General features: G+C 52.5%; 6 protein-coding genes and 3 non-coding genes across 9 annotated transcripts; 7 read left to right on the forward strand and 2 right to left on the reverse strand.

Moving 5' to 3' along the window:
• Positions 1 to 691: 691 nt before the first annotated feature.
• Positions 692 to 2930, forward strand: ASPACDRAFT_74236 (UV-endonuclease UVE-1). Its single transcript, XM_020204157.1, has 2 exons — positions 692 to 968; positions 1034 to 2930. The coding sequence occupies exons 1-2, from the start codon at positions 711 to 713 to the stop codon at positions 2612 to 2614; spliced, it is 1839 nt and encodes a 612-aa protein (XP_020060969.1). The 5' UTR covers positions 692 to 710; the 3' UTR covers positions 2615 to 2930.
• A 1020-nt stretch (positions 2931 to 3950) lies between these two features.
• ASPACDRAFT_109400 (uncharacterized protein) lies at positions 3951 to 6813 on the forward strand. Its single transcript, XM_020195383.1, has one exon. It carries the CDS (start codon positions 3998 to 4000, stop codon positions 6581 to 6583), a length of 2586 nt encoding a protein of 861 aa, XP_020060970.1. The 5' UTR covers positions 3951 to 3997; the 3' UTR covers positions 6584 to 6813.
• Positions 6814 to 6891: 78 nt separating this feature from the next.
• Positions 6892 to 6965, reverse strand: ASPACDRAFT_t33. Its single transcript has one exon. It is a non-coding gene; the product is annotated as a tRNA-Ile (tRNA).
• Positions 6966 to 8372: 1407 nt separating this feature from the next.
• ASPACDRAFT_t9 lies at positions 8373 to 8446 on the forward strand. Its single transcript has one exon. It is a non-coding gene; the product is annotated as a tRNA-Ile (tRNA).
• A 723-nt stretch (positions 8447 to 9169) lies between these two features.
• ASPACDRAFT_t10 lies at positions 9170 to 9243 on the forward strand. Its single transcript has one exon. It is a non-coding gene; the product is annotated as a tRNA-Ile (tRNA).
• Positions 9244 to 10254: 1011 nt separating this feature from the next.
• ASPACDRAFT_38193 (uncharacterized protein) lies at positions 10255 to 10617 on the forward strand (the record flags this gene model as incomplete). The annotated part of the gene is made up of 1 exon (XM_020200412.1): positions 10255 to 10617. The coding sequence occupies one exon, from the start codon at positions 10255 to 10257 to the stop codon at positions 10615 to 10617; it is 363 nt and encodes a 120-aa protein (XP_020060971.1).
• Positions 10618 to 17545: 6928 nt separating this feature from the next.
• ASPACDRAFT_49063 (glycoside hydrolase family 71 protein) lies at positions 17546 to 20693 on the reverse strand (the record flags this gene model as incomplete). The annotated part of the gene is made up of 2 exons (XM_020202202.1): positions 17546 to 20539; positions 20670 to 20693. The coding sequence occupies 2 exons, from the start codon at positions 20691 to 20693 to the stop codon at positions 17546 to 17548; spliced, it is 3018 nt and encodes a 1005-aa protein (XP_020060972.1).
• Positions 20694 to 21522: 829 nt separating this feature from the next.
• On the forward strand, positions 21523 to 22344 carry ASPACDRAFT_56093 (uncharacterized protein; the record flags this gene model as incomplete). Its single annotated transcript, XM_020203089.1, has 1 exon — positions 21523 to 22344. One exon carries the CDS (start codon positions 21523 to 21525, stop codon positions 22342 to 22344), a length of 822 nt encoding a protein of 273 aa, XP_020060973.1.
• Positions 22345 to 22921: 577 nt separating this feature from the next.
• ASPACDRAFT_1884306 (DUF4246 domain-containing protein) lies at positions 22922 to 25157 on the forward strand (the record flags this gene model as incomplete). Its single annotated transcript, XM_020198366.1, has 1 exon — positions 22922 to 25157. The coding sequence occupies one exon, from the start codon at positions 22922 to 22924 to the stop codon at positions 25079 to 25081; it is 2160 nt and encodes a 719-aa protein (XP_020060974.1). The 3' UTR covers positions 25082 to 25157.
• Positions 25158 to 26429: the final 1272 nt, after the last annotated feature.

Raw genomic sequence — 26429 nt, forward strand, 5'->3', positions numbered from 1 at the left:
ATTTATGATAGTGTTCTACAAGATCTGCTGGATCTATCGGCGATCCCTCCGGGATGCAGGAACCGCGGCGCCGAACCATGCTTAGTGCCCGTGACTAGTGCCCTGCCTAAGGCTTCTCTTGTCTAGCCCGGTGTTCCGGACTCGACATCTTTTCTTCCTTGACTCTCTGTTGCATCATACCCTCTGCATTTCGTCCCGATTTAAATCCCTGCGCAACAATGATGATGATGATGATGCATGGGATCCCCGCCCAACAGACCTGTTCTGCCTAGATTTCTTTGTCTTTTTCTGACGATGCGCCTGAGGACCTGTCTCACTTAGAACCTTGGAATTCTTTTTTCTTAGAATTCCTGGCCTGCTAGATGTATTGGCGGGGGACTTTTTCGCCCAGGCAGTGGAGGATCGATCGCGCTCTCCAATATGCCGGACGCGGCCAGGAATCTGGCTCTGGCTCCTCCCGCCAGGTTCGCCACACCTCATCAGCGGCGAATTTGCTTTTCGCAATTACACCATCGCAGAGATCTTACCGCTCCCTAGGCTTTATTGCTGGCAAAGGCCTCTTGTCGTACGCGAGTAGACCTGCTACACCTTTCCTGTCTTCTACCTCCTCGTCACGCATTGTGACCCCATCCATTGTCGCAACCTTTACCCCGTCTCGTTCGTTGTCCGGAGCTGCGAGTGAGCTTCTCGAGTCTCCGGCTGCTGACGAAATGGCCGCCGCCACTGAGATAAAACCCAACGGCGTGGGCGGCAGTCTGCCTGATGGCGCAGAGAACCTGGACCTCAAAGCTGAGCCTGGGTCCATTGAGACGAGCGATGCTGCCACTGTTGCGCCTGCTGCTCTCTTGGATCCGGAGTCGGATGAAGATGTCCCCGTTGAAGCGGAAGAGCTGCAAGACGCGTTGTCGCGGCCTCCGCCCGTCCACAGCAGCTACCTGCCCCTCCCCTGGAAAGGGCGATTGGGCTATGTGAGTCTCCTCGCTGTCTGGGTTCGGCGTGTGTCTGTTGTCTATCCTCTAACATGAACTCGTAGGCTTGTTTGAACACATACCTGCGGTACTCGAACCCGCCTGTGTTCTGCTCTCGAACCTGCCGCATCGCCTCCATCTTGGAGAATCGGCATCCTCTCCTGGACCCCACGCAGCCTCCCCATCCGACGAAGAATCGCCCGGACCGCGATCAGCCGGCTGATGTGGCACGCGGGCAGGCGTATGTCGAGGCTCTGGGACTCACGAACGCGAAGGATCTTCTCAAGATCATCCGCTGGAATGACAAGTATGGGATCAGGTTCATGCGGCTGAGCAGTGAGATGTTCCCTTTTGCGAGTCACAAGGAGTATGGCTACAAGTTGGCGCCCTTTGCCTCGGAAGCGCTGGCCGAGGTCGGTCGACTCGTCGCCGAGCTGGGTCATCGCGTGACCACCCACCCGGGCCAGTTCACCCAACTCGGCTCGCCGAATGATGGCGTGGTGGAGAACTCTCTGCGGGACTTGGATTATCACTCTGAAATGCTGCAGTTGCTTCGTCTGCCCCCGCAGCAGGACCGCGATGCAGTCATGATCCTGCACATGGGCGGTGTCTTCGGTGATAAGCAGGCTACTCTCGACCGGTTTCGAGAGAACTACCAGGCCTTGCCGCAGGATGTCAAGAACCGACTTGTGCTCGAGAACGACGATGTCAGCTGGTCGGTGCACGATCTCCTGCCCATCTGCGAGGAGCTGAACATCCCGCTTGTTCTGGACTTTCACCATCACAACATCATCTTCGACGCGACACAAGTCCGCGAGGGGACGCAGGATATTATAGGTCTGTATGACCGGATCAAAGCGACCTGGACGCGGAAGAACATCACCCAGAAGATGCATTACTCCGAGCCCACCGCGGCCGCCATCACTAACCGACAGCGTCGAAAGCACAGTGACCGTGTGTCCACTCTTCCTCCTTGCGATCCGACCATGGATCTCATGATCGAAGCCAAGGACAAGGAGCAGGCCGTGTTCGAGCTGATGAGGACCTTCAAGCTACCGGGCTATGAGCTCTTCAACGACATGTTACCCTACATGCGCACGGACGAGAACAAGCCATTCAAGCCTCCGAGGAAGACGAAGAAGAAGGAGGGATTCGTCGACCTCGAAGGTCAAGTCCCTCCCGAGCGGACCGTTCTGGAAGAGGAGGTCGGTATGGGCGGGCCCCAGCGAAGAGTGTACTGGCCGCCCGGCATGGAGGAATGGCTCCGACCGAAGAAGGTCGTTCGCAAAGTCCCTCAGAGCCCACGAAAGACACCGGTCTCGAAGAAGACGAAGGACGCCGCCAATGCCGACTCACCGTTGCCGAAAGGCGAGCCGGAAGCCAACGGCGAAGAGGAGAACGGGGCGCCGGTGACACCAGCCTCCAAGGCCACTCGGCGGGTCCAGCGGACCCCCAGTGTCAAAAAGCCGACATCCAGGAAACGGAAGGCTTCGCTCATCGCTTCCACGCCGTCTGCTTCGGACGTGGACACAGAAAACCCAGATATCCCGGAGCCACCCGAGCTTACCAGCACGAATGGGGCTGGGGTCCGTCGTAGTAAGCGGGCGAAAACGGTGAATTATACCGAGGACCCTGATTCAGCTTGATGTCCGGCAGGTCGTCTAGCTACGGCGTAAAGTCTGTTGGCCGCAGCTGCTGCAGCTGCAGAATAACCGTGCATTAGGCATGCAGACATGCGCCGCCGAGATGCGGAAGATCTATCAAGTTCTTCAAGAGCATCTGGCTTTTGCTTCCTCCTGCTGAGCGGCGGGGCTATGTCGCACAGCAGGACTAGAGATACTGGTTTCTGGTTGCCGGTTGATCGGACCTCGCAGCGTCCTGTGAAAGTCACTGGGTGGTTATATGCTATCTAGTATGGCTAGACCATAGAAAGAGTGTACAGTAGTATATATAAGGATCAGCTAGCGATTTGCTTAATGGTAATATAATGGTTTACCTTTTAAGATTAATTACTCCAGAGTCTAGACGAAGCCATCGATAGAAATGATAGAAATGTTCCCAATTGGGCAAAGTGTGTCCCCACCGCGGGTTTCTTCCGGCCGTCAGCTTGACGTTGCGGTGCGCTTCGAGGCTTTCGCCCTGTTTTACCCCCTTCAGACGCTCAATCTAAGATTTGTGACCTAGATCATGTCTTGATTTCTCTTGCTGAAATTCCACAGTCTGTACTTTACGACAGCAAGCCCTTCATTCGTGCGAGATTCTGATCAGAAAGAAATGAAGCCACCCTAACAAGATCTCTCTAGATCCTCATAGCTTATCCCCGAGGAAGTTCGTCGTTCGTCATCGCCTCCACACAAAACCAGCCCAGCCCCATCAACTTCACAACCTCCAACCCACCCTCTAGCAACTTGACTTCTTCCTTTCCGTCTTCATCACACCCACAAAACCCAAGCGATCCCCGACATACACCTCCAAATAAAACCCCAAAAGAAATTTCAGAGCCAAACAAAACCGTGGCTCCAAAATTCCTCCCTCGCTCCGCCTCCTCCTTCTCCTCCCGCCGGCGCGCGCCCCCGCCCCCTACACCCACACCCACCACCTCTTACAACAAACAACCCCTCCCCTTCTTCCTCCTCCGCCGCAATCGCCCTCTCCTCGCCCCTTCACCGCTCCAATCCTCCCCCCGCAACCCTCTCCGACCAAAAACCCGCCTCTGGACCCTCCTCCTAGGCCCGCACTCGCTCCGCCGCGCCCAGCTCCGCCTCTGGAGTCTCCGCCACGAAACCCTCCCGGCGCTCCGGCACCGCGCCCAGGCCCGCGTCTACCGGGCGATCGTCAGGCGTCAGGCCCGCAAACTTGCGCAGGTACGGTTTGGGGATCGAGGTGTCGATCGAGGTGGCGGTGGTGGCGGTGGGGTTCTAGGGTATTTGTTGGGTGGTAGTAGGCGGGGACGGGTGTCTGCGTCTACACCTACGGCTACAGCTGCCACAGCTGCCACAGCTGCAACGGGCGCAACGTCGACAACGACCATGTCACAATACGACTCCTCCCCCTCCTATGGCGGCGCCGGCGCCCCTCGCGGCGCGCGCCGCAAGAAGGTCTACGATTACCTCAAGGCGGCGAACGAGCTGCGGCAGACGTATGCGGCGCAGTGGGCGGCGCAGTTGAATGGGCAGGGCGGGCAGCAGCAGCGGGCTTACGGCGATGAGTACTACACGGGCGATGCGCCGGGGGCATTCCCGGATGTGGAGATTGCGCGGTCTGGGTTGGAGGAGATGGTGATTTTTCCGAGTTATGGACGGCGGATTGTGAGGGATGGCTCTGGACAGGCGGCGGGGAGGGTGGGCAGGGATGATGTTGGGGATGGTGATGATGATGATGACCCGTGGGCGAGGCGGAGGGGCTCGAATGCGACGATTGATGAGTATCGTGGTCTCGACACAGACAAAAATACGGTGGCCGGGTTCGATGACTATGCGGAGAAGAATGCCGTGGTCTCGGTGGATGTGCGCGGTTGGCTGTATGCGCCGCATCGCGGGCCGATGACGCGGAAGCATCGGTTGATGGTTGCTTTGGCGAGGAAGCTGAGTGGTGTGCCTGCTCCGGTGAATAATGCGGGGGCTGCTGGTTTGGGGGGATACGGCGGGGATGAATCCGGGGGGAAGACGGATCGGCGGGAGGAGGAGCTGGTCGATACCGAGGCTCAGTCCATTATCAAGGGGGCGGAGGGGCGTGCGGATTCGGCGTGGAAGGAGAGTGCGTTGGGGGGCGATCGAGGCGACAGAGACAATAATCCCGGGGTGGTCCCGGGGCGGCTGCCGCAGCGGACGGGGACCTCGTCGAGTTTGGCGAGTACCGCGACAACGACGACGCAGATGACCAAGGACGAGCTTTCGATGGCCAATGCGCATCTGATGGAGCGGTTGCGTCCGTTTCTCACCAACCCCGTCACGGATATGCCGGTGACTGTGTTCTTCTTCGACGAGACCCGGAGTCAGTCGAGGAGTATCATGACGGATGTATCCGGCCACTTTAGGATGCGCGCCGCCCTGCCCTTCGTCCCGACCCATATCCGCGTTCTCGCCTCGGAGAATCTGTCGGTCGTGAAGGAGGTGCAGATCATCGAGCCCTCCGGGATCAGTTTGATCAGTGATATCGACGATACGGTGAAGCACTCGGCCATCGCGAGCGGCGCAAAGGAGATCTTCCGGAATACCTTCGTCCGCGAGTTAGCCGATTTGACGATCGAGGGCGTGGCGGACTGGTACAACCAGCTGGCGAAGATGGGGGTGGATTTCCATTATGTCTCGAACGCCCCGTGGCAGCTCTACCCGCTCCTGGAGCGGTACTTCAAGCAAGTCGGCTTGCCTCCGGGCTCGATTCATCTCAAGCAGTACAGTGGGATGCTCCAGGGGATCTTTGAGCCCACGGCGGAGCGGAAGAAGGGCAATCTCGAGCAGATCCTGAAAGACTTCCCTTCGCGGAAGTTCATCCTGGTCGGCGACAGCGGCGAGGCGGATCTGGAGGTCTATACCGATATCGTCCTGGCCAACCCAGGCAGGATCCTGGGCATCTTCATCCGCGACGTCACGACGACTCACAAGAAGGAATTTTTCGAGAAGTCCGTGGACTATCTGGAACACAAAGTGACTGCGAGTCGCAGCGATCCCCAGCTTGTCGACGACTCCGATGCAGCCCCCAAACGGCCGGCGCTCCCGCCTCGCCGGCCTCTCGCATCATCGGCCAACAACCCATCTGCAGATGCCGTCAGCCTGGACAATGGAGATCTGATCGATCTTCGCGATGACGACGAGCGTGAAGCCTCATCCCGGGACCGAAGGACTCCCTCGGTATCTCCTGCCGGACGGACACCCCCGACCAAACCGTCGAAGCCTTCCTCTCTCCGCTCGAATTCAACAAACCCCGATATGTCGGTGGGGGAGTCGATCAAACGGAAGCCCGTGCCTCCACTACCGCCGCGTCGGTCCTCCACCAAGCCTGAAGTCTCGCCGGACCGGACCGCAGCTGTGGAAAACACGAGGCAGCAACTACCCACGCGGCCGAAGACCGCCGGTCTCGACCGGGAGATGGGAGATGCAAAGGTTACCCGCTCGAAGCAACCTCCGCCTCCACCTCCGCCTCGTCGAGCCAACACCCTGGCGTCCGTCGAAAGCTCCGGCTCATCTCAGCAATCCACAGCCAACCGTCCCACCCCGCCTCAAAAGCCACCGCCGCAGCAGCAGCAGCAGCAACAATCCTACCCCGCCGCAGCAGCCTCCGCAGCCTTGCAGTACGCCTCCGAACGTCTGAACTGGTCCGCCTCCCCGGCCAACATCCTCCGCTCCACGCAGTCGAACTCCTCACTTAATCGAACCAACACCGGCAGTGCCACGGACCGGACCGGGAGTTCCCAGAACCCGCCGCCTGCCGCGCCGCTGCCGAATAAACGGGAAGAAATGTGGCGGCGTCGGTGGGAGCGCGCACAGGAGCTGCTCGAGACCCGCGGTGTGGTGCTGGGGAGCTGGCGGGTCGGTCGGGATGCGCAGGATGTGAGTGTGTGGTTGGTGGAGGAGGCGATGAAGGAGGTGAGGGGGTGGAAGAAGGGTGATCGTTAGGTTTTAAGTACTATACTTCCTTGTTACTGGTACTTGGGGTTACGGGGACGATAGCATAGACTTCTTCATACGGGCTAGATACCACTACTTGCGCTGCACATACATAGCATCTCATCGGATCCGAGCATGGGTGCATTCCACTCTTCATACTCATGAAACAGGCATATCTAGTACCCTCCACCCACAACGACCCTCTGCTCCGCAAATTGAACAATAAGAAGAGCAACCCCAACACTGTCTGCCTACAGATCTCAACTCGGATAAGATAAGATACACTAGCAAAAATAGAATGCATGGGGACAAAAAGATGGTCCCAGAGGGGGTCGAACCCTCGACTTTAACGTTATTAGCGTTACGCTCTAACCAACTGAGCTATGGGACCCCACTTGTTGATTCGGCCGAGGATAAAATTTTATATAGTCGTAGATAAGACTGCCGTAGGCTAACCATCTGCGGTGGATTAACTGGCCTGACTTGTTCAGGCTCAGAATTAACAAGTCATTTTTGTGGTCGGTTTCCATATAGCTCTGCTGTTCTGTGGGCTCTACACTTTGGTGGAGAATCGCTGGCTCCAATATATTTAATATATAGCCGTAAATATCTGTATGGGAGGCCTTCGTTCGGGCCGCGGGTAGTGTATTTTCATGGTTGGATGTATATATCCCGCTAGGGTTGGATGTGCACATCCAACTCCAGTCGAGTATGCGATGTACGACAATCACAACCAGCTCGAGCACTACAGCAGAGGGACCAAGCACCTGAGATGTAAGGCATGAGAGAAACGCGGCCCAAGCTGCCGGCTCAATCACTGTTCAACTGAATATCAAATGTCAACCCAATCACCACAGGCACGGGTCACTAAATACCTACTACCTGGTAATCACTGTAAACTGTCAGCGAGATACATATTCACTGTACACCGGAGGTCAATCTTCTTTCCCTTCTCTTCTCGCCGGCAATCATCCTTCTCGGCTTCAAAATTCTCGCTGTGCCATTACCCGCTCTCCCCCACAACAGGACTCCCCGATTTCACTTGCTGACTATCGGACTGAGCCCGTACTCGTGACCAGGTCACAAGGAGCTCCTGCCGATCCACTCCATCTCTTTTTATCGTTCCTGGAGTCGACACCTTGCCCTGGAAGTCAGGGCTGCTCAGCGCTGTCCCAAAGATTGGGTGAGTGGGTCACTCGACTGATCGAGGGCTCTCAGTCTTCACTTCCTCGCATATATGTGTCTAAGCAACAGCTTTGAGATAGGCTGGGAGCTAGGGGACAATACAAGAAGAAGGGGTCTGTCTAGCATCATTTGACCTACTATGGGGGGCGAGGAAATAGGATCGATTCGGGAAGTGTATCATGCAGTCTGATGGGTCCTGGCGGAGAAGCACATACATGCATAAGGTGCACACCTGAGAATCGTGCCCGGGCCAGCGGGTACCGACAGACGCGGGAGTGATGCACACGCACAGTATACCTATTGTGTAGGGTTCATGTAGACCACACAGCCGCGGCAACTACAGTACTCAGTATATAAGTTACGTAGCCCACCCAACCCACACTGGACTTTTACCAGGAACAAAACTGCAAGCCGGCAGAAACGTAATTACCACCCAATTAGTAGCGCCATCAACCACCAAGTATCAATACCCGATCTCTCCCAAGCAGGCAACAGACACACACCGCAATCCATCCGATCCCCAACATCACAACCCTGCTGTATCTCAAGAGTCTCTACACAGCATTGATGCTTGGCACATGATGCATTAAGTCAAGCTCAAAAACAACAACCGGGTCCCATAGCTCAGTTGGTTAGAGCGTAACGCTAATAACGTTAAAGTCGAGGGTTCGACCCCCTCTGGGACCATCTTTTTGTCCCCATGCATTCTATTTTTGCTAGTGGACCTCACTGGAAGTCGAGATAGAGGCCCGAGAATGGGAAGAGACAGAAGAAGGAAGTTGACCGATAAACCGAGGCGCCGCGATGTAGGTCCTATCCAGTGCCAGGTCCGGTAGTACATCCACACCCCACAGATGGTTGGCAGCTTTGGTGTATATCAAAAATGGGCCGCTTGTTGCTGCTACAACAGTGACTTACTCGACACTTCGTAGCGCCATGCTAGCAAGGTTTGTGGCTGACTGGCACCACCCAGGTCAATCTTATAAACAAACTCTAAATGAAAATGAATTGAGTTTGGGACATATGTACAAGAAAGGAGGCATCGCGCCCAATAAAATGCAGTGGCTAGCCTTGTACACCCGCAGACGACTACCGAATGCGACATCAACACCAACCGGTCCAATGGCTTGCACATACCGCAACATCCACTAACGCAGAAGACCTCCAATGCACTCACAAAATTGGTCACACCTAAGGTACACCATTATTCCACTAACTGCGGAAGAGCCCCACTGACCGAAAAGCACCAGCTCAACATACAAGCATGTCGAGCAAGCCCCAACGCCCCTCCAACAACACCACAACCTTCGCAGATCTCACGAACAAATACAGAACTTCCCTGGCTTTTTCTACGACCACTTCTTACAAACGGTTGATAGAGCGCTAATTTCAGCACCATCACAACAACCGGGTCCCATAGCTCAGTTGGTTAGAGCGTAACGCTAATAACGTTAAAGTCGAGGGTTCGAGCCCCTCTGGGACCATCTCTTTTTGCTCCTGCACCACCTTATCCAGTACTAGCAAGTTATTGGTCTGTCTGCAAGAAAGAGCATGTACTGTTTTGTCAATTCCCAATCCAACCATAGCAAAGTGCAAAAAGCAGCGATGAATGCCGTGGACGTGCCGGACGCTTAGCGCACTGCCATAGCTGCTTGGGAATAATGTATAACGTAGACAAAACACAGAGCCATGAGCAGCAACACCCGTGTGATACTCAAGTTACTAAGTTAGACGCCCATAAAAGGCCCTCCAAGCAACCGGATAAAACCTATACCGCGTCAATACTATCGGCAGCAGCACTATCGAGCAGGATTCCTGCGAGAATAAAGGTATGTATCCTACTACGTCTCCTTTCTGCCTTAGGCCTAACGTATAGATAGTAGTGCTGCCTGTAAGTTCCGCCCTGCACGGTCCCAGAAACCTTCGTTCATTTGGCCTCATCCAACAAGGCGAAGCCGTTCTTTTTCTAAACATCCCAAACAGATCTCCTGTCTAAAAGCTGAATGGTGCCTTCACGCCAGCCTTGAATGGAATGTATAATCACTATGGAAGTTTCTCTCCCCAGCGTTGAACAGTACAACAAGACTCTGGATTCCCAACACCACACTATGGAGAGGAGAGGGTCATTGTAGGCCTTTGATAACCTCGTTTCCTTTTCCCCAACGCCTATAGTGACCGAGCTTGGAATAGTCTTTCCTGCATCAATTGGTTCCTACTATTTCTAGGCAATCTCAAGAAGCCCTCACTGGACTCTCGATTCCCTACGTTAACCAGTCCGATCAAATGAGAAGTAATAAAGGTCAGATACATTAGTCATCTGGCTCCATCCTGGTGTATTGACGGGTGTAATCTTCCAGCACTCGCTCTTCCGCTACAGAATCTCGCGACGGTGTTTGGGTCGCCCCTCGCTGAATCGGCCGATGAAGTCCAGAGTAGTCCGGACTCGATTTCATCCACCACCAGGGCGGCGACACTTGTCTCAAGTATTCACCGCAATGGTGCAGCACCCGGAGCTGGTCGCTGGACAGGGTCGCTTCTGCGCCACTCTCATGGATGCCTACGGGGGCGCAGTGGTCGGTAAGCTGGGAGCGGACGGCTGCTACTGGGTTGCCGTCCGAGCCTCCGAATGCGCCCAGATGCCTGGACGAGATGGAGCGATTGGGATAGCGGTCAGAATCGAAGATGGCAACATCGGCATTCTTTATGCGGCGGTCACGGAGATACTGCAGCAGCTTGGCATTGGGACGCCGGAGATCTGGCACAGGCTTGCGAGTTTTCATAATCCAAAGCTCGTCAACACTGCTGGTGTAACGACGGGGTCTGTGAAGGTCGATTTCAGAGTACAGAAAGCACTCTAAATTATTGGGGTTAATCCCTCCCCAAGACAATATGAGATGCTTTGCCAGAATACTTGCTCTTCGATGCCCCAACAGCATCAGACCAGGAGGCCGTCAAGAGAGTTGAATTGCCAGAATCAAAGGTTAGGTGGAAGTATATCATGGTATACATTTTAGGTTTAGACGTGCTGGTGCATGTGCCCCCCGCCTTGTGCTCGAAGTAGGGTTCTAGTCTATATACTGCGGATGATGCCTGTGCACAGGGCCGGACACTCGGGGCTGCTTTGCTTTGGTCCTTCTTGTTGCCCCCTAGAGCACCAAGCCCCAATGAATTGAGGAGTGAGGAGACACTCACAAACCTTCACCTAACAATGATAGAAGACAACAATTGAATGTATAGCTACTCTGACGAGATTGTTGCTTCGAAGGTGGTTGGAACAAGTAGCATAGAAGCTCTGCCAATTGTGCTAACAGATGAATTGATACAATACACCTAAGCAATACAGATTCTATAGCAATATTCAAAAAACGAGGTTTGCACTACTACTCAGTTGGTAAATAGAGGCTCTGTAGATCCTGCCTATAAGATGGCTATCACAGGTATCAGTAGCAGCGATTGGAGCATTTCAGGCCAAGCAAGGAAAGCTACGGCAAGTTGATGGGATTTGCAGCAAAACATTCCAATAGTATATACTTGCTTCCAAGCACATGACCCGTTTACTACTGTTGCTATGGATGGCTCTTTCGAAATATATCCTATTAACTAAGAAAAAGTCTTGTCAACTTAAAATAGAACTTAATATCATATCAATTGAAGACCCTCTTCATAACAACAATAAGCAACCCGAGGCTGGAGCAACAAATTTAGCCAGTGTGCTGAAGCTTTCCCTCGGTCAAAAGAGTAAAACTATTTACCTGGTATATCGTATTTTATACCCCAGATATTACCAGTCCTTAGATGCACTTCTCATCTCAGCAATCAAATCAACGTGCCATATATATATAAACAAACAATAACGTTCTGTGAAAGCAGATGGCTTATCTCCGGTCAAAACACGGAGCCCTACACTTGACTATAAGGTAGCCACCAGAAACTCCCGGCCCAATAAAGTACAGGTACGGAGTCGGTTAGATATCTTCCTAATCAGCATTATCAATTATATTTCAGACTCCCAACACCTTTCGGAATAGCTTCCGCAAAGTATACCGCATCAGGGTCCGCAAATGAATCAGGATCAAAAACAAATTTGAATGGTGCAGCCGCTATTGTTGCGGGCAACGTTAGGCTTTCCAAGATTACACTCTCTAATGCATACTGAATTATCTTGTTTTCAGGGAATACAGGTTGACTCCTCCTCATCCATTCAATTACAACTTGGTGGATTGAATGATGATTCCCGCAATGACATCTTGGGCAAAAACATCGAGACTACACCAAATCCTCTTGCGATATTCTACCACGAACTATAAACAGTCCCCGTCCCTATCGAAATCTCAGACTACTGGAGTATTTTGCCCATCGATACAGTGATCTCCAGATAGGGACGGACAGCTCTGCAATACGCTGCCATATTGGACAGTAATAAGAGAACTAACCACCCTTTTCTACATCTACCTCTAATCTAGTCTATCCTATCTAGGCCTTCATTATGAACCCCACCGCAAAAGTTTCGGGCAGTCGCAGGGAAAAATAGACTAGCCGGTGATATTGCTGGTCGCATCCCTTCTCGATCGCCGGAGCGAATATTAATACGACGTGTCTGCAGTGTGGGACAGTGCTGATACTAGCCTCGGCACATCCTCTTCTACGAGGCTTGACACGCTCTCCCACATCTTGTGTAGAGCTGCCTCTCACGTATGGCGCAGGGATAGATGTGCGGAATCACGACGGACGTCGGGCGCTCTTGTATGCCGTTGTATTGTGGACGTGCTCTTAGCCCATGCAGCCGACGTCGAAGCAGAAGTCAAAATCGCCTTGCTCAGAAGATAATTTCGCTCCGCGAGCCCCAGTGTGTTGTCGAGGGATGTTGGAGAGAATTCCTGAACTAAGGTTAAGCTACGTATGCATCGCATGCGTCATTATCCCAGCTATTCTCTAGAGATGGCATTAGGGCTCGTACCCCTGAGTCCAGGCCGAAATCTTCTAGAGCCTAGTGATTGTCTATCCAGGACATTGCAAGTTCTTCGACTAATAATTGGTTCGCGTTTGTCAACTTTTCGCCAGGAAACGCAACTATCAGTTCAAAAAAAGATGTCGCTGCCATGACCTGCCCTTCTCCCTGCGTCATTTGTCGTTCCTTCCTCCATCTCCATCAGTCGTGATGTATTCATGACTCTGCCGCACCCTCCTGAGAGAAGCATTGGCCAGATGCCGGAGTAGTCTGGGATTCTGTCTGAGCATCACCGTCTGGGATCATCCTACGCTTGGTGTCAAGATTGATCTTCAACTCACATGTTTTTCCCCGGAGTAGCAAAGGTACGCCTAAGCTACTACAGCTGTACGCACGGAGACGAACTCCGTTCGAATATAAAATACCGAGTTGTTTGCTGGTCTTTGCGACGTCGCCTTCTTTGGTCTTTTTCAGCCTTTTGCTAATACAGAAAAAGAGAAAGGAAAAGCCATGAAGTTGTTACTTTTGTCTGAAGAGTCTTCTAGTACTCCTCTTGATGCTCCAGGCTGTGTGGCTCAGATGTGTGGTTTGGAGCTGAGCATCCAGGACCACCTAGGTCCAAGCTATCGAATGAAGCCGATACTAATTCCGGTGCCTCCACACCTCATTTACCAGTGGCAGACAGAAATCCTAAGCATCACAAAGAAGTTAGCGCATGTCTATTACGGAGAAACCCGAAGCCGAAAGCCCGCAAAGACAACAAGGCAGATCGAGGGCAAAGTTACACGCGGACACAAGATCTTTACAAAACAAGAGAATCCAAAAGCACTTAAGTGGAAAGAAGCAATCCGCCAATCAATCCTCGTCGGGCCTCCCCACAGCGCATGCGGTCCAGCGTCTGTTCAATGAGCATGGTTCTTTCCCAAACAGAGAAGAATCGAGAGAAAATTCATGCGCAAGACACTATCCAGATACCAAGTAACTCGGAAAAAGAGCACCGACTTTCGCGCGGGCGTGGGACCGCAGCATGCTAGGATCATCTATACGCGCATGGACCGGTACCATCTAATTATCGGATAATCGAATCTTCTACAAGATTGAGCAAAGGTTAATTACAGGTATTTTTTTTCCCCCATGATCGTACTTCGAGCCGAATGATATAGAATGGGAAGGCGATATTGGAAGTAGGGCGGTGTAGAGCGCTACTAGTATATAGAATAAAGATGATTTCTAAGAAAACTACTTTCAATACTGAAGCGACTAGAGCTCAGCTATTTGAGCATGTAGTTCGCTACCCTGGATCCGGAAGGAGGCGTCTATAACAACTCCACAAAAGATCTAATTATCATGTCGGTAGGCAGATGTCGGTTGGCAGATATCGTTAGCTACTTACAGCTGAAACTGAGGCTTGCGTACTTCGCAGATATCAACTACTCCGGACTAGTTCGACTGCGTTAACCATGTCTTGCTATACGCGGTATCTGGTATTAAGAGAAGAAGGCATAGCGTTGTTACTGACTAAATCTGGGTCACTGTTTCGAGACTATAAAAATGGTGATATTGGCCCAGCTTGTGATGAGAAAGCTTCACCTACAGAATAGATCTGTAACTATGAAGTATGAGAATAAACTCCTAGTCATTGTAGGTTTCCTCATCACAATCGGCGCTATACTCGATGAAGTCTCTCTGGAGAACAGCTGAAGCCGAGGCGTTCGACCCGACTTTGCCGAAGAAATGTGCGAGCTGGCAAATAGCCCAACTCTAATTCCGTCTTGATGTGGAAGGAGGGGGCCATTTGATCCGGCCATGAGATCATTATGATCCATGCAATAAGCGAAGAAAGTTTATGTTTTCTGGTGGGCATAATATGGGCCGCAGTTATTAGCAGTCTGACTTCCCCTGGCCTCCACCGTCCATCTTACCAGACGGATGGCACCTCCTTGTTCCCTCAAGCAAGCCAAAACACCGAGTAAGATCTGCTAGAAAATTAAGTCAGCCTTAAGAGCATACTGATAGGAACTCAGGTACGGTCCATCGGGATCCAGAGCGCCCAACGGGACTCATGTATCTTTCTACGGCCCACTGCTGAAGAGAGAGTCTTTATCTTCTTCTTAATCTGCAGCCATTGCTTGAGTATGCGACAGCAGTAACAAAGTCAAGAGTAGTCACTCAGGGGTGCGAGTACATTGAGGCATGCCCCAGAGCCAACCAATCATTCCCGGCTTGGAAACAACAGAAGCCATTGCAAGTAAAGAATAAATTACTCTACTCTACCAGCAATTAGCTGGAGCTGAAATGAGGAGCAACTGGAAGTGCATGCAACGTGAATTGCCGTGATGCAGCTAGCCTGCAGGTGCATTTTCGGACGGCAAAATAGTATATAACTATCCTATCTTACTGGGCGGGCTGATCATCATTTTTCCAATTATAACTAACAAAAGACTCAATCGCTAGCTGATCGTTAGCGATTGGGTTTATGTAGAGAATGGCGTGCAACATTGTCTAGTACTCTGACGGTAAAAGCTAGCGGCTGGAAGCTTGAAGATGGTCCTGGAACCAGTTCAGGAAGCAGAAAGTGTAGCCAAAATCGAAGAAAGACAACTCTGGTTTCACGGGGGAAGAGCTCCTCCGAATCTACGACAATCTACTCGATGTCACGGCGGCCAGTCCCCACATAATCAATGACAAGAAGAATCATAACGCGAAGCATGTCACCCTCGCCCTGCCACACCACCGCTCACCCTTGCGGTGAAGAAAGGCATGACTGGAAATGCACGAAGCGCTAACAGACCGGATCTATATTGCTAGGTGTCAGCATTACCGTCTTTAAAGTACTTTCTTGTTTTCGAATCGAATGCTATTAAGAAATGTCCTGGGTAGTCTCCTTCCTGCTCTTCAGTCTGCCGAGTCTGAGCAATGAGCCAGCTTGCCGTTCTCTTTTGCTTCTGATATCGCGTCCGCACTCGGCAGATATGCTCGCTGTGCAACGAATCCACGCAAGACGCACATGTACGGTCTTCCCACGTGGCGCAGAGATCTGCGTCAAGCAGAGCACTCAGACGAGAAGATCCTTTCCCCAAGCTGTTTGTGACTCTGCTTAAACAAATTTTTTTGCCTGAAGAAGTTCTGCACTTTATTAGAGAAGGGAAGTAGGCCCCGAAAGCACAAAAGCAAGAAGAAGGAGAAAGAAAGAGGGTTGACGTCCGCCAACCAGACGATCAGCTAATTCGTTCGTCTTGTCTAACTTCAGCTTCCTCTTCTCAACGAGCCTAAAACATGGGCTCCCATTCGTCTTGCGTCCTTCAAACTCCATCTTCTATCATACCCTAGCTTACTCTCTATCTGATAAACAAATACTTGACTCATATAATCAAGAGCATGACCTGTTCGAAGCAAGTCAACCTGTGATCTCCTACTGATGTCCACTGAATCTCTCGGAGACAATGAGCCCTCATCCCATAGAGCCACACCTTCGTCCCTGAACGGCGAGAATCTCGCTTACGGATCAGCCTAGAAAAGTCGTGTTCTTGTACCTCAAAATGTTGCAGACGTCAATTATGAGACTGTCCCTGTGGGGGGTTTGAAGCAGTAAACAAGCAAGCCCTAGCACGTTTAACCATGGCTGAACATCTTTGCGTCGGCAACAGCGTCGACAGGACTATCTACATCTCTTTCCTACTGGAGAGTTTACCTCATTTTCCTTTTGTGCGTTTGCTTGCTAACGCGGCCAGAGATGCGTACCCCGACCCGATTTTAGTTACGCACGAACAATGGCTCAATTACACTGGTTTGGACGATTAGGTACGCTCCGCATGATGTTCCGGATGTGAAGCAGGGGGTTCGTGTGATGCCCCGAAAGAAAATCCATTGCAAATAAGCAACCAGCGAAGGGGGGTCGACGATGTCTACCGTTCGCTTGCAGCATCGCCTCAGTTCACGCTCTTTTCTAGGCGCCGGGGTCGGTGCACGTCTCTCAGGGCTCCTGTGTGACCTAGCCAAGTCCCTGATCAAATACACTTCCGAATAACTGAAAAATCCATGTTACCGTAGCGCAACAGTGGTAGCAGGTCACGCGCAGAATGGACAAGTCAGTCATACACACATGCTTGCGAAGAACAGAAGACCACTGGTCTCCGACACCACCCCGACACCGTTTGCGCCGAGGAAGTTGGAACAAAGAGCCATTTGGTCAGTGTGCCGAGAGCTCCCCAGCGCCGGAAGAGTATTCAGTGCTTTTTCTGGAGGAACGAACCATAAAATACATACGATGATCAACCGTCCGACCTGATCCGACCCACGTAATGGCAAACAGGCATCTTGACATCGATCAACCTACAGTAGCATTGGCGGGAGCACGGTCCGTTGCTTCATTGAGATTGCTGTATATTATCCATGTAGTAAATCACAGACGAATAAATAGGATAGTCGATGCATGTCCTGAGCAATTTGCTGCTATTATCAATTCTCCGCAGGAAGATACTAAAGGGGAAAAAGAAAAAAAAAAACAAAGATAATAAACATCTATAGAAATCCGAGATCCATAAGGTTTTGAGAACTTGCTCAATTTGGAAGGTTTAGAGAGATTGACAAGTGACTATGAAAAATAATACTTCTTAGTGGAAAGCAGACGAACCAGGCAGAGGGCCCATAACCCGATAAGGAGTATAAAGATGGTGGATCTTAGGGCTCTGAAGAGAAATTATCGACACACGACCGAAGCAGTAAGCTGTGCCCTCAACCAAACAGGAAAAGGCAAGGGACTTCGTCCACTAAAACAACAGACCTGATGCTGGTGTACTTGTACAAAGGTGATCAGATAGCTTGGAAGGGGATCGGGCTCAGGTTGACAAACACTTCGCGACAATCGACTGAAACTGGTCGTCTAGGGCCTCGATCTCGGTGCCTAGACTTTTGATTTCATCTTTAGTCATAGCGCGTCTCACCGAACCCATGGTGGCGAACTCATTGGGGTCGCGCATCCCGCCCAACAGGAGGGTTTCCAAGATCGTCAGCGGGGCCATCTTGGGGTTGTCGACGATGGCATAAACCGTGGTTGCCCCAATCCCGACATCGCCGATCATCGTGATGATGCGCGACAGGCCCGCAAAGACGTCCGCAACCGCTTCCAGCTCACCCAGAAAGGGCACGACCAGGAGCACCCCCATCAGGATCTCGTTGATCATCTCCTTCTTCTTGGCAGCCTCGTAGGAGTCGGCGGTGGCGACCACTGCCTGCATGCTGGCTACCGCTTGGCTGAGCATGAAGACCGCCAGCGACAACGACTGCACCAGGTCGTCGGTGGTGCCCAGCCACGAGCCCAGGGCGAGCTCGATCTTGGCCACGCTGATGGTTGCCGTGAGATTCTGCACATTGGGCAGCGCCTGGACCATGATCTCCTTGGGGTTGGCCACCGTGATTGCACTGTCAGCCGCCTTGACCGGAAACCCGGCGTAGGTACGGTGGATCGCCGCGCAGCCCGTCTTGTACATGGCGGGCGTGCACGGCTCGTCGAGCTCCTGCGTGCCAAACTGCACCCAGGACTGGTCGATGCCATAGTCGGCTGACAGGTTGCCGTAGAAGCCTTCCGCGTCCACGAGTTGGTAGTACACAGTGAAGGTACCTGTGTCAATGCCAATGTCGCCGGGGCACGAGCCGGTGGTGTGATTGCGCCCGTTTTGACTGTACGTGCACTGGAAATAGGCGTTTCCAGGCCCATAGGGGGCGTCGGTACTCATGAACGCCGCCAGCTGGTCAGGAATCATCTCCTTGACGTACTTGACATAATCGTCGAATTTGGTGTCGTAGCTGCTAGTGATTCCCGTGTAGTTGGTCAGGGTCTGCTGAAGCACCGTCGCCAGCCCGTCGAGTGTGTAGAAATCCACGCAGGCGGGTTGCAGCGTGTCTACTGCGGCCTCCAGCGCGTCCAGGGTGGCGAAGGTCTGGCTGAAGTCGCAGACCTCGGACAACGCACATTCGGGATTGGACCCGTCGTCAGTCGCGCAGGGGTCCATGTTGTCCGCGTTGTCGACACAGGTGGGACCGGGACAGTACCCGCGCTCGCAGGCAAAGTTGCAGAGCCCGCTGTCCCCACCAACGGTCGAGATACCAGTGATGCTGGTGTTGGCAGCTGCGGGGACGTTTAGGGGACCCGTGGCCGTGCAGGTGCAGTTGTGAATAGGGCAGTATCCCACATTGCAGCCATAACTACACAGGCCGGCGAACGCCCCGGATCCAGTCCCCGCGGTGCAGGTATCCGGAGTAAACGGGGATACAGTTGGTATGGTCAGGGGCACCTCCACCGTGCCACAGACGCCTTCAAGGCAATCGCCATAGTTACAGGCAAACGAACAAAGTCCGCTATAGCTGGGGCTCTCGCCTGCTATGGGGTAGCCCCGGATCCCCGTGGCCTTGGGCATAGTAGGCGGGGGTCCCATTTTCGAGCATACACAAGCTCCCATGGGACAATACCCTAGACTGCAAGTAAATTCGCATAGCCCGGCGAAGTTGCCCTTCCCCCAGCCCTCAACGCAGACTTGATCGGCCAGCGAAGTAGGCTTCACCGAGATGGCGTTCCCCGCCATCGCACTGCCGACCCAGGCGTTCCAGTTCTCCGCCCCAAGGGTATTTGAACACCCGCTGGAAATCTCGTTGCCGCCGAGTGAAACCACGGTATTACCATCACGGGTGATGGTGATTGTCACCCCCCCAGCATGGCCAGTGAATGCGACACTGCCATGATAGATGCCTGCGTTGCCGCTAGGAGTGTGAGTCCAGCTTGCTCCTAGGTCTATACCACCTACTGTGACCGAGACCTGAGCGGCCGAGCCTAACACTGCGGAGTAGAAGATCTTGTCCTGCGGGATGTCCTTGGCTTGATACTCCAGCTGCAACTGGCTCACGGTGTTCCCTGTGGTCCCACCGTCGGAGGCACACGCGCCGGCCGCGTTCAAGCGATACCATGCTGACAGGCCCTCCTCTGTGATGGTGGTAACATTGTTCTTATACGTATCGATGAGGAAAGGAAGCAAAGCTCTCCAGCCGCTGTGATCATAGGCTTCGGCGTAGTTGTAGGGCGCATCGCCATAGCCTTGGCCAAAGGCGACGTAAGAGGCCGCGGCCAGTGCATTATGGCTGTCGTACGAAGGACCAATATAGTGAGACTCGCCGTAGTCATTCCAGGAAATAATCTCAACAAATTCGGGGGCGAGATAAAGGACCTGTTGCCAACGATCATACCAGAGGTCATCACCGCGCCACAGCCAATTCTTGTCATACCCGGGCATGTTGGTGAAGAACCACGGCGATACGGGCATCATATAGGGTTTACCACCCAGGTACTGTTGGTAGGAGGCATCGGTATAGGTATCCATATCTGACGGGCCATACGGCCAGGCAGCCCAGCTAAAGAGCCCGTCGGCCACCCCATCAGCTTGCTCCATTGCCACCTTGGCGCCGAGAGAAGACCAGTCTGGAACAAAGAAACATCCAGTCTGCTTCTTAATGTCTACCCAGTCGGCAGCATTGCCCGGTCCTTCGAACGTTGAGCATAAGGGTTGGCCGTTGTGATGCCAATAGGTATCCGAGGTGCCGCCGTAGGCGTTGAGCAAGCTGATCACATCTGCTTTAGCCCAGGCGCCGTTCCCAGCGTAATCAAACGAGAAGAACAGCTGGATCCCAGTGCTCTGGGCGGCTATGAAAGCATTGCCGAGAGAGGTCTCGGTGGTGCTCTCTCCATTCGCAATATTAAGAGCGAACGCATCGATATGCGCGTGAATGGCTTCGGTCATATGGTTCTCCCAGTCAGACACGCCATATCCAGCTGTGTTCGCAACCTAGTATTCATTAGTTCGCTTGCTCGTTGATGATCGGAAAGGAAGTGGGGGGGAGAGGGGCATCATGCACCATAAAATGTGCAAACACTGCTCTCGCCTGAACTTGGCAAGTTAGCATACACGTTGTAACAACAAGACTCTGAAGAAGCCCCATTGTAGATGAATCTGAAAAGAAGAAAGTATCGGAACCACCAGATTTGAATCAAATAATGGAAGCTCAATGACGTTGTGCAAGCAGAGTTCTAAAGAATGAAGATAAGATGCTTCAAAGGAAAGGAAACCAGAAGCGCTGATTGAAAGACAAAATGAGTGACTGAAAAACTAGAGACAGACAGTTGCCTATCCTAAAAACCTTGCTTCATCATGGCAGTAGGAGCCGGAATTCGCAGATCATATATAGTCAACATTATTGCACATTCCCAGTGGAGGTAGCAGGAACAGGATAAAACGAGGGAGAAGAGGACGAAGAAACCACCAAGGAAAAAGAAAAAAGAAAAAAAAGAAAGAAGAAAGAAAGACAAAAATGAGGAAAAAGGTAAAAGGGAAGAGAAGAAGAGGGAAAAGGTCAAAGACAGATATTATCCACTATGATCACAGTATCCATTTCTAATATAGTTTTTTCATTCGGACCTTGACGCTACATAAACCACGCAGGACTAATTACAATAACTGGCCCTAACCCTCTAGCTCTCTCACTGGCTCGAATTATCCGCTGCCTTAGTTCTCACCGTTTTTACCTAGGCGTATACTAGAACTTCCCAATAGAGACATGCCAGCAGATACTATCGGAAGGGCTCCGCCAGATGGAATTGGGAGGAATTATCTCGGAGATTTGCATCCGTTTTCGACTTGTATAAATCATGTCCGGTTGAAGCAAGCTGGATGAAAGCATGCTAACAGCTTCAATCCTTCTACGCGCGGAGTACCTACCAGCTTCTTCACTCGTTCTGTCTCTTTCGTTTGCCTTTCTTTGGTTTTCTATCATGCGGACTGCCATTGTCTTTCTCTGGCTCTTGGCCTTCTTTTCCGGCAATGCCTTCGCCCAGGTGGTCGGAGGCTCCGCTCTGGCGCACTGTTTTGAGGCCATATATCTCTACTATGGCTACCTGGCCGACATAGCTATCAACGGAGACGAGCGGACCCTAGGCAGACAGTGCACTCCCCTTACAGGCACTGTTTGCACCGTATGGGAGTTCATCAAAAGCATTGAGACCCCATTTGACGCGGCATCTCTTGGGGACGGAGGGGGCATTGGCGACACCACTCGCCCTGATGACCTGTTAGAGCTCGCCGAAGCCATGTACGACAATGGCTTCGATCGATACAATTCTGAGACCATGTTTGGCGAATATGTCAAACACACTCTGGTGCTTGAGAAAGCCACCAATATTCTCATTGCCGCACGTGATAACCATCCAGAGGTACTTCAGGGGGCGCTTCTCGCAAAAGCTAAAACGGCACTCGCGTCGGCTCATGCTGAGCGTGAGCAGGATATGCTAGCGGACAAGAAGAGCTTTGTACGCGACTCGTTTTCCGGCGCAAGAATCATAGAGAAAACGGTGAGCTTGGAAGCGGCATTGCTCAACTATCAGGACATCGATTGGTTGGCAAGCGCCGAGGCCACTGCTGCGGCTACCAACACCAACGTTCAGGATAGGTTGGATGGCTTCGAGGAGATGGGGCGAAACCTGGCCACCGATCAGTATGATCCCGAAAAGCTGCAAATCCATGTGAAGATCGCGCAATCGATCCGCACTCAGTCCGACGCCCTGGGCAGCTTAGCTACCTGTAAGGCCCTGGGATGATGTACGTATCCTTCACTCTGTTGGCTTGGCTTGGCTTGAAAAAGACCATTGAATTGGAAGGGGCTAGGGAGAGGATATCCTTCTCGGTCTCTCTCTCTCTCTTTCTCTCTCATCTTTGCTGAAGGATTTCCCGTCTGCAGCCCTTCCGGTTCTTTCTGCTATTGCCTTTTTCTCTTTCTTTCCAGCCTATTTCTCTCTCTCTCTATTTCCTCTCTCTCACTTTTCTTTTTTTTTTTCTCTAACTCTACTGCTTGTGTACTGCTATCTGTATGTGTCTTTCGAAATCTTGATTAAAATAAATAATTTCCGTGACTAGTCATCGAAGAGACAAGTGGCACGGAGCTGAAGCCCGAACGCGGTAAAGGTAGTGAAATTAACTTGTTACCTAGGTAAACCTAAGTAAACCTAAGTAACCCTAAGTAATCAATTAAACTGCACCATTCCACTATTTAAACCCCATCACGAATTCATTCCCATTCCCTGGGCCAGGAATCATTAATCACTCTACTGAAATTTCCCCCCTCATAGAAAAAAAGAAAAAGAAAAAGAAAAAGAAAAAAACAAAAACAAAAATATCATGACGAGGCTTGTCAACACTGGTGAAGGCCCGCTCGAGGTGCCTGGATTCGGCTCCATCCCCTTAGACTATCAGCTTCCGCCAGAGGCGCGCTTTGCCCATGGCCTCGTGGACTATCGCCACTCCCCTCGCCTGACCAGACGGGAGATGGCCATGCTTCGCCTCATGCAACGCATTACGGAGCAGCCCGAATGGGATCGTGCGATATTGGACTCCGATCAGGCCCTCCTCACGCACTGGCACCGAGAGGCCACGGAAGGACCCGAGGGCTTCCTCATCAGTGCGGCCGCATGGGATTGGTGCCTGGCCGAACTGCGCGATAAGGCCCGGGAGTGGCGGAAAACAGGCCGTCTTTTGATCTTTGACAGCTCCTCGGTCGTGTGTCAATCCGATGTGTCAGTACCAGGGTCCAACCGACCGTCCCAGGAAAAAGAGCTAAAAGAAGGGTTCCAAGCCGAGGTAGCCCGATTGCGCTCATCGCCGCTGGTACTTCCAGATTGCCCCCTGGTGGATCCGTGCCTGTATCCTCTCGTCTATGGCCACTCCAGAGTCCTCGTTCATGGCGGCCATGTGGCTTTGAGCGATCTATGGAGCTCGGTGGGGAATTCTGTCGGAGACATGCCGGCTCCTCCTCCTCCTCCTCATCCCCTAGATGGTCTCCAACATCCGATTACTCCTTTTACGGTTTTACATCGCAAGCCCGGGCTTGGTGGGCAGGAGAGCTGCTGGTCGAACCGCTTTCAATGGCTTCCCTGTGAAGTACAGTTCAAGGATACGGCGACAGCGCACACGGACACGGACCCCATGGACATCCGAATCACTTCCTACGTCAATAACCTACACCCAGTCGAGCACCGTCAGCTGTATGGACACCTTGAACACCTGATCGCGCGTTCCATCCCTTCGTGGAATGAGGTCTTATTTTACGGTAATACCCGTGGCCGCCATCCGCCACGCATCCTGACCTATGGATGCAGAATCCATAAACCTCGCGAGGAGCACCCATTATTCGACCGAATGGAATCGTATCCCCGCTGGCAGATGCAATGCAAGATGTACGAGGAGTGGCAAGAGCTTTGTAGCGCGGTCCGGGAGTACGTGCAAGGGCCCGAGCCACCGAAATGGAAGCAGGCGGATCCCCTACCCGACGCGCCGGACAATTTGCTGGATCTGCTCACTCCGGGACAGTGGGACATCCCTAAGCAGGTGCGCATACTTGCGAGACTCAAGCGCACCCGCCAAGCCTGGTTTGATCACCCCGAGCCCGGGCATTCCTTTTCGTATGAGCAATGGAAGCGAGGCCGATTTACGGGGCGAGCAATCCACTCGCAGCGAATCAGCAGATTTCCCGATCCCCTGCACCATGATTACACCCCGGTGAAGTTGGAGAAGCAATTTCGAGTCGAAGGCCTCCAGGTCGTGGTGGAGATCGCCCGCATCGACTTGACGCCGGAGAATCCAACGTACTCCGGGGAGAGCCACTTCCACACCGAGGGACTGCGCAACGAACGGATTGTTGCCACCAGCGTTTATGCCGTGGAGGCCAAGAATGTCACCCAGGCTCGCGTGGCGTTTCAGCACGAAGACAAAGTCCATGCCAGTGAGCTCCAGTGCGAGGTGCCCCAGGCGCTCGCAACGGTTCTCGATGTGGACTACTGGAAGCCCTACACCGAGAGGAGACCCCCCCGAGCCCTGCATACCTTCGGCACGACGCCGCTCAGAGAGGGCCAACTGCTGACCTGGCCCAATACCTATCGCACCAAGCAAGAGCCATTTCGCCTGGTGGACCCCAGTCAGCCGGGGAATTTGACCCTGGTCAAGCTTCGTCTCGTCGACCCACATTACCGCATTTGCTCAACCCGGAATGTGCCTCCGCAACAGCATGACTGGTGGGCCACGGCCGCGAGACAGGCAGCCAATCTAGATAAGCGCTTACCTCCAGAGCTAGTGTGTTCTGTCATGGAACACATTGAGCATTGGCCGATATCTGCGGCCGAGGCAGAAATCTGGCGTGGAGAATTTCTCGGCGACCACAAGCGCGCGCAAAAGGCCATTGATGCGTGCGTGGGGCACCATATTATCACGCTTCTCCCTTACGATGAAAAGACGGCACGACGGGCGAGGGATGGAACAGCTGGTGCTGGATATGAATCCCCGTAAGATCTTGTCCCGACGCCGGACCGTTCGCAGGGCGTCCGTGAAAAACAGGCTCTAGATCTATCTTGCTATATTCCGGTTCGCCTTCCTTTCATTGAAATGAAATGAAAAACTTACATTAGTCTACCATTAGTCTTTGGGGGTTGTCTCGATTTAGTGCAAGGGTATATAGAGATCTTAAAATGCGGCTCCACAACGGTAACAGGCTATAGCCGTAAACAGCCGTTGCCCCGAGTCCCCATTACACTAATTTCAATAGTCCCTGGTCTAGTGCCTGGGTTCAATATCTAATTTCTCAGTTGCACCTGCCGTACACCTATATACCAAAGTCAAAGATAAGTCAGACGACTGGAACTCTTGTTCGTCGTCTGTCATCATGGGTTGGCTCGCCCCTCCTATATCACCTCATTGAAGATCGCGACACCTGCACAGTCTCTGCTTGCCTGTGCTTGCTCAGTCCTTCTGAATCAACATGAAGATACCTCGTTGGTCCATGTCCATTGGTGTCATCCTCCTTGCCCTCCAAACAAGAGCAATTTCAGCGCTGGAGTTCACCTCTGCCTGCTCACCAGTCATCCAAGAAAACACAATCTCCTTTTTCAGCCATGCCCCCTTGACCTTCTCCTTCGAGATCCCCAGCGCCTCTGCCTGTGCAACAAGATGTGGCGAGGTGTCCTCCTGTCGGGCCTGGCTGTATTCCAGTTCCGGCAAGGAATGTCAACTCTACCGCGAGCAGCCGCGGTCTCAGGCGAAAAACCCGCTTTTTATCTCGGGCCTCTGTACCGGATCCTCCTCTGCGGAGTCTTCCCAGGTCTCTATCACCTCGTCTTCGAGAATAAGAGTGTCAATTCACGGTCTGGTATGCTGCCCTATTTCCAGAAGCTGTTGTCCGCTTCTCTCCCCCTTCACCTTCTACGACCAGCCCCTCCTCTCGTTCTCAATCGACTTCGCTCACCACCCCCTCCTCGTCCTCCTTCCCCCTTCCCCAGGCCAAGGGCTCTGAGCTAAAACTCTACGGTACATGTCTAGAACCAACCGCAACAACCCACACCGAGTACCCCTGCAAAGCGCAACGGGTCTGAGCACCTTCATCGGCGTCATGATCACGACCTCCGTCATCAACACCACCACCACCGCCACCATGGCACTTAACTTGAGAAGAACGGTACGCCAGTATTTGCACCTTCCGGATGGAGCGTGGTGACTAGGTACCTACTAGGAAGTCAATTACCGCCTAGCTGGGCGGCCCCCTTAGGAAGCAGGAAAGAGAGAGGAGAGAGTGTGCTATATATATATATATATATATATATATATATATATATACACTACTACTACGTAGTAGTAGACGTAC

This window comes from Aspergillus aculeatus (assembly GCF_001890905.1).
Source record: "Aspergillus aculeatus ATCC 16872 unplaced genomic scaffold ASPACscaffold_1, whole genome shotgun sequence".
NCBI classification, from domain to species: Eukaryota; Fungi; Ascomycota; class Eurotiomycetes; order Eurotiales; family Aspergillaceae; genus Aspergillus; species Aspergillus aculeatus.

Bases quoted from the DNA above. Each gene is read 5' to 3' on its own strand.
- ASPACDRAFT_74236 (XM_020204157.1), top strand. From the start codon at position 711: ATGGCCGCCGCCACTGAGATAAAACCCAACGGCGTGGGCGGCAGTCTG. The intron at 969-1,033 runs GTGAGTCTCCTC...ATGAACTCGTAG, and splicing joins GGAAAGGGCGATTGGGCTAT to GCTTGTTTGAACACATACCT.
- ASPACDRAFT_109400 (XM_020195383.1), top strand. From the start codon at position 3,998: ATGTCACAATACGACTCCTCCCCCTCCTATGGCGGCGCCGGCGCCCCT.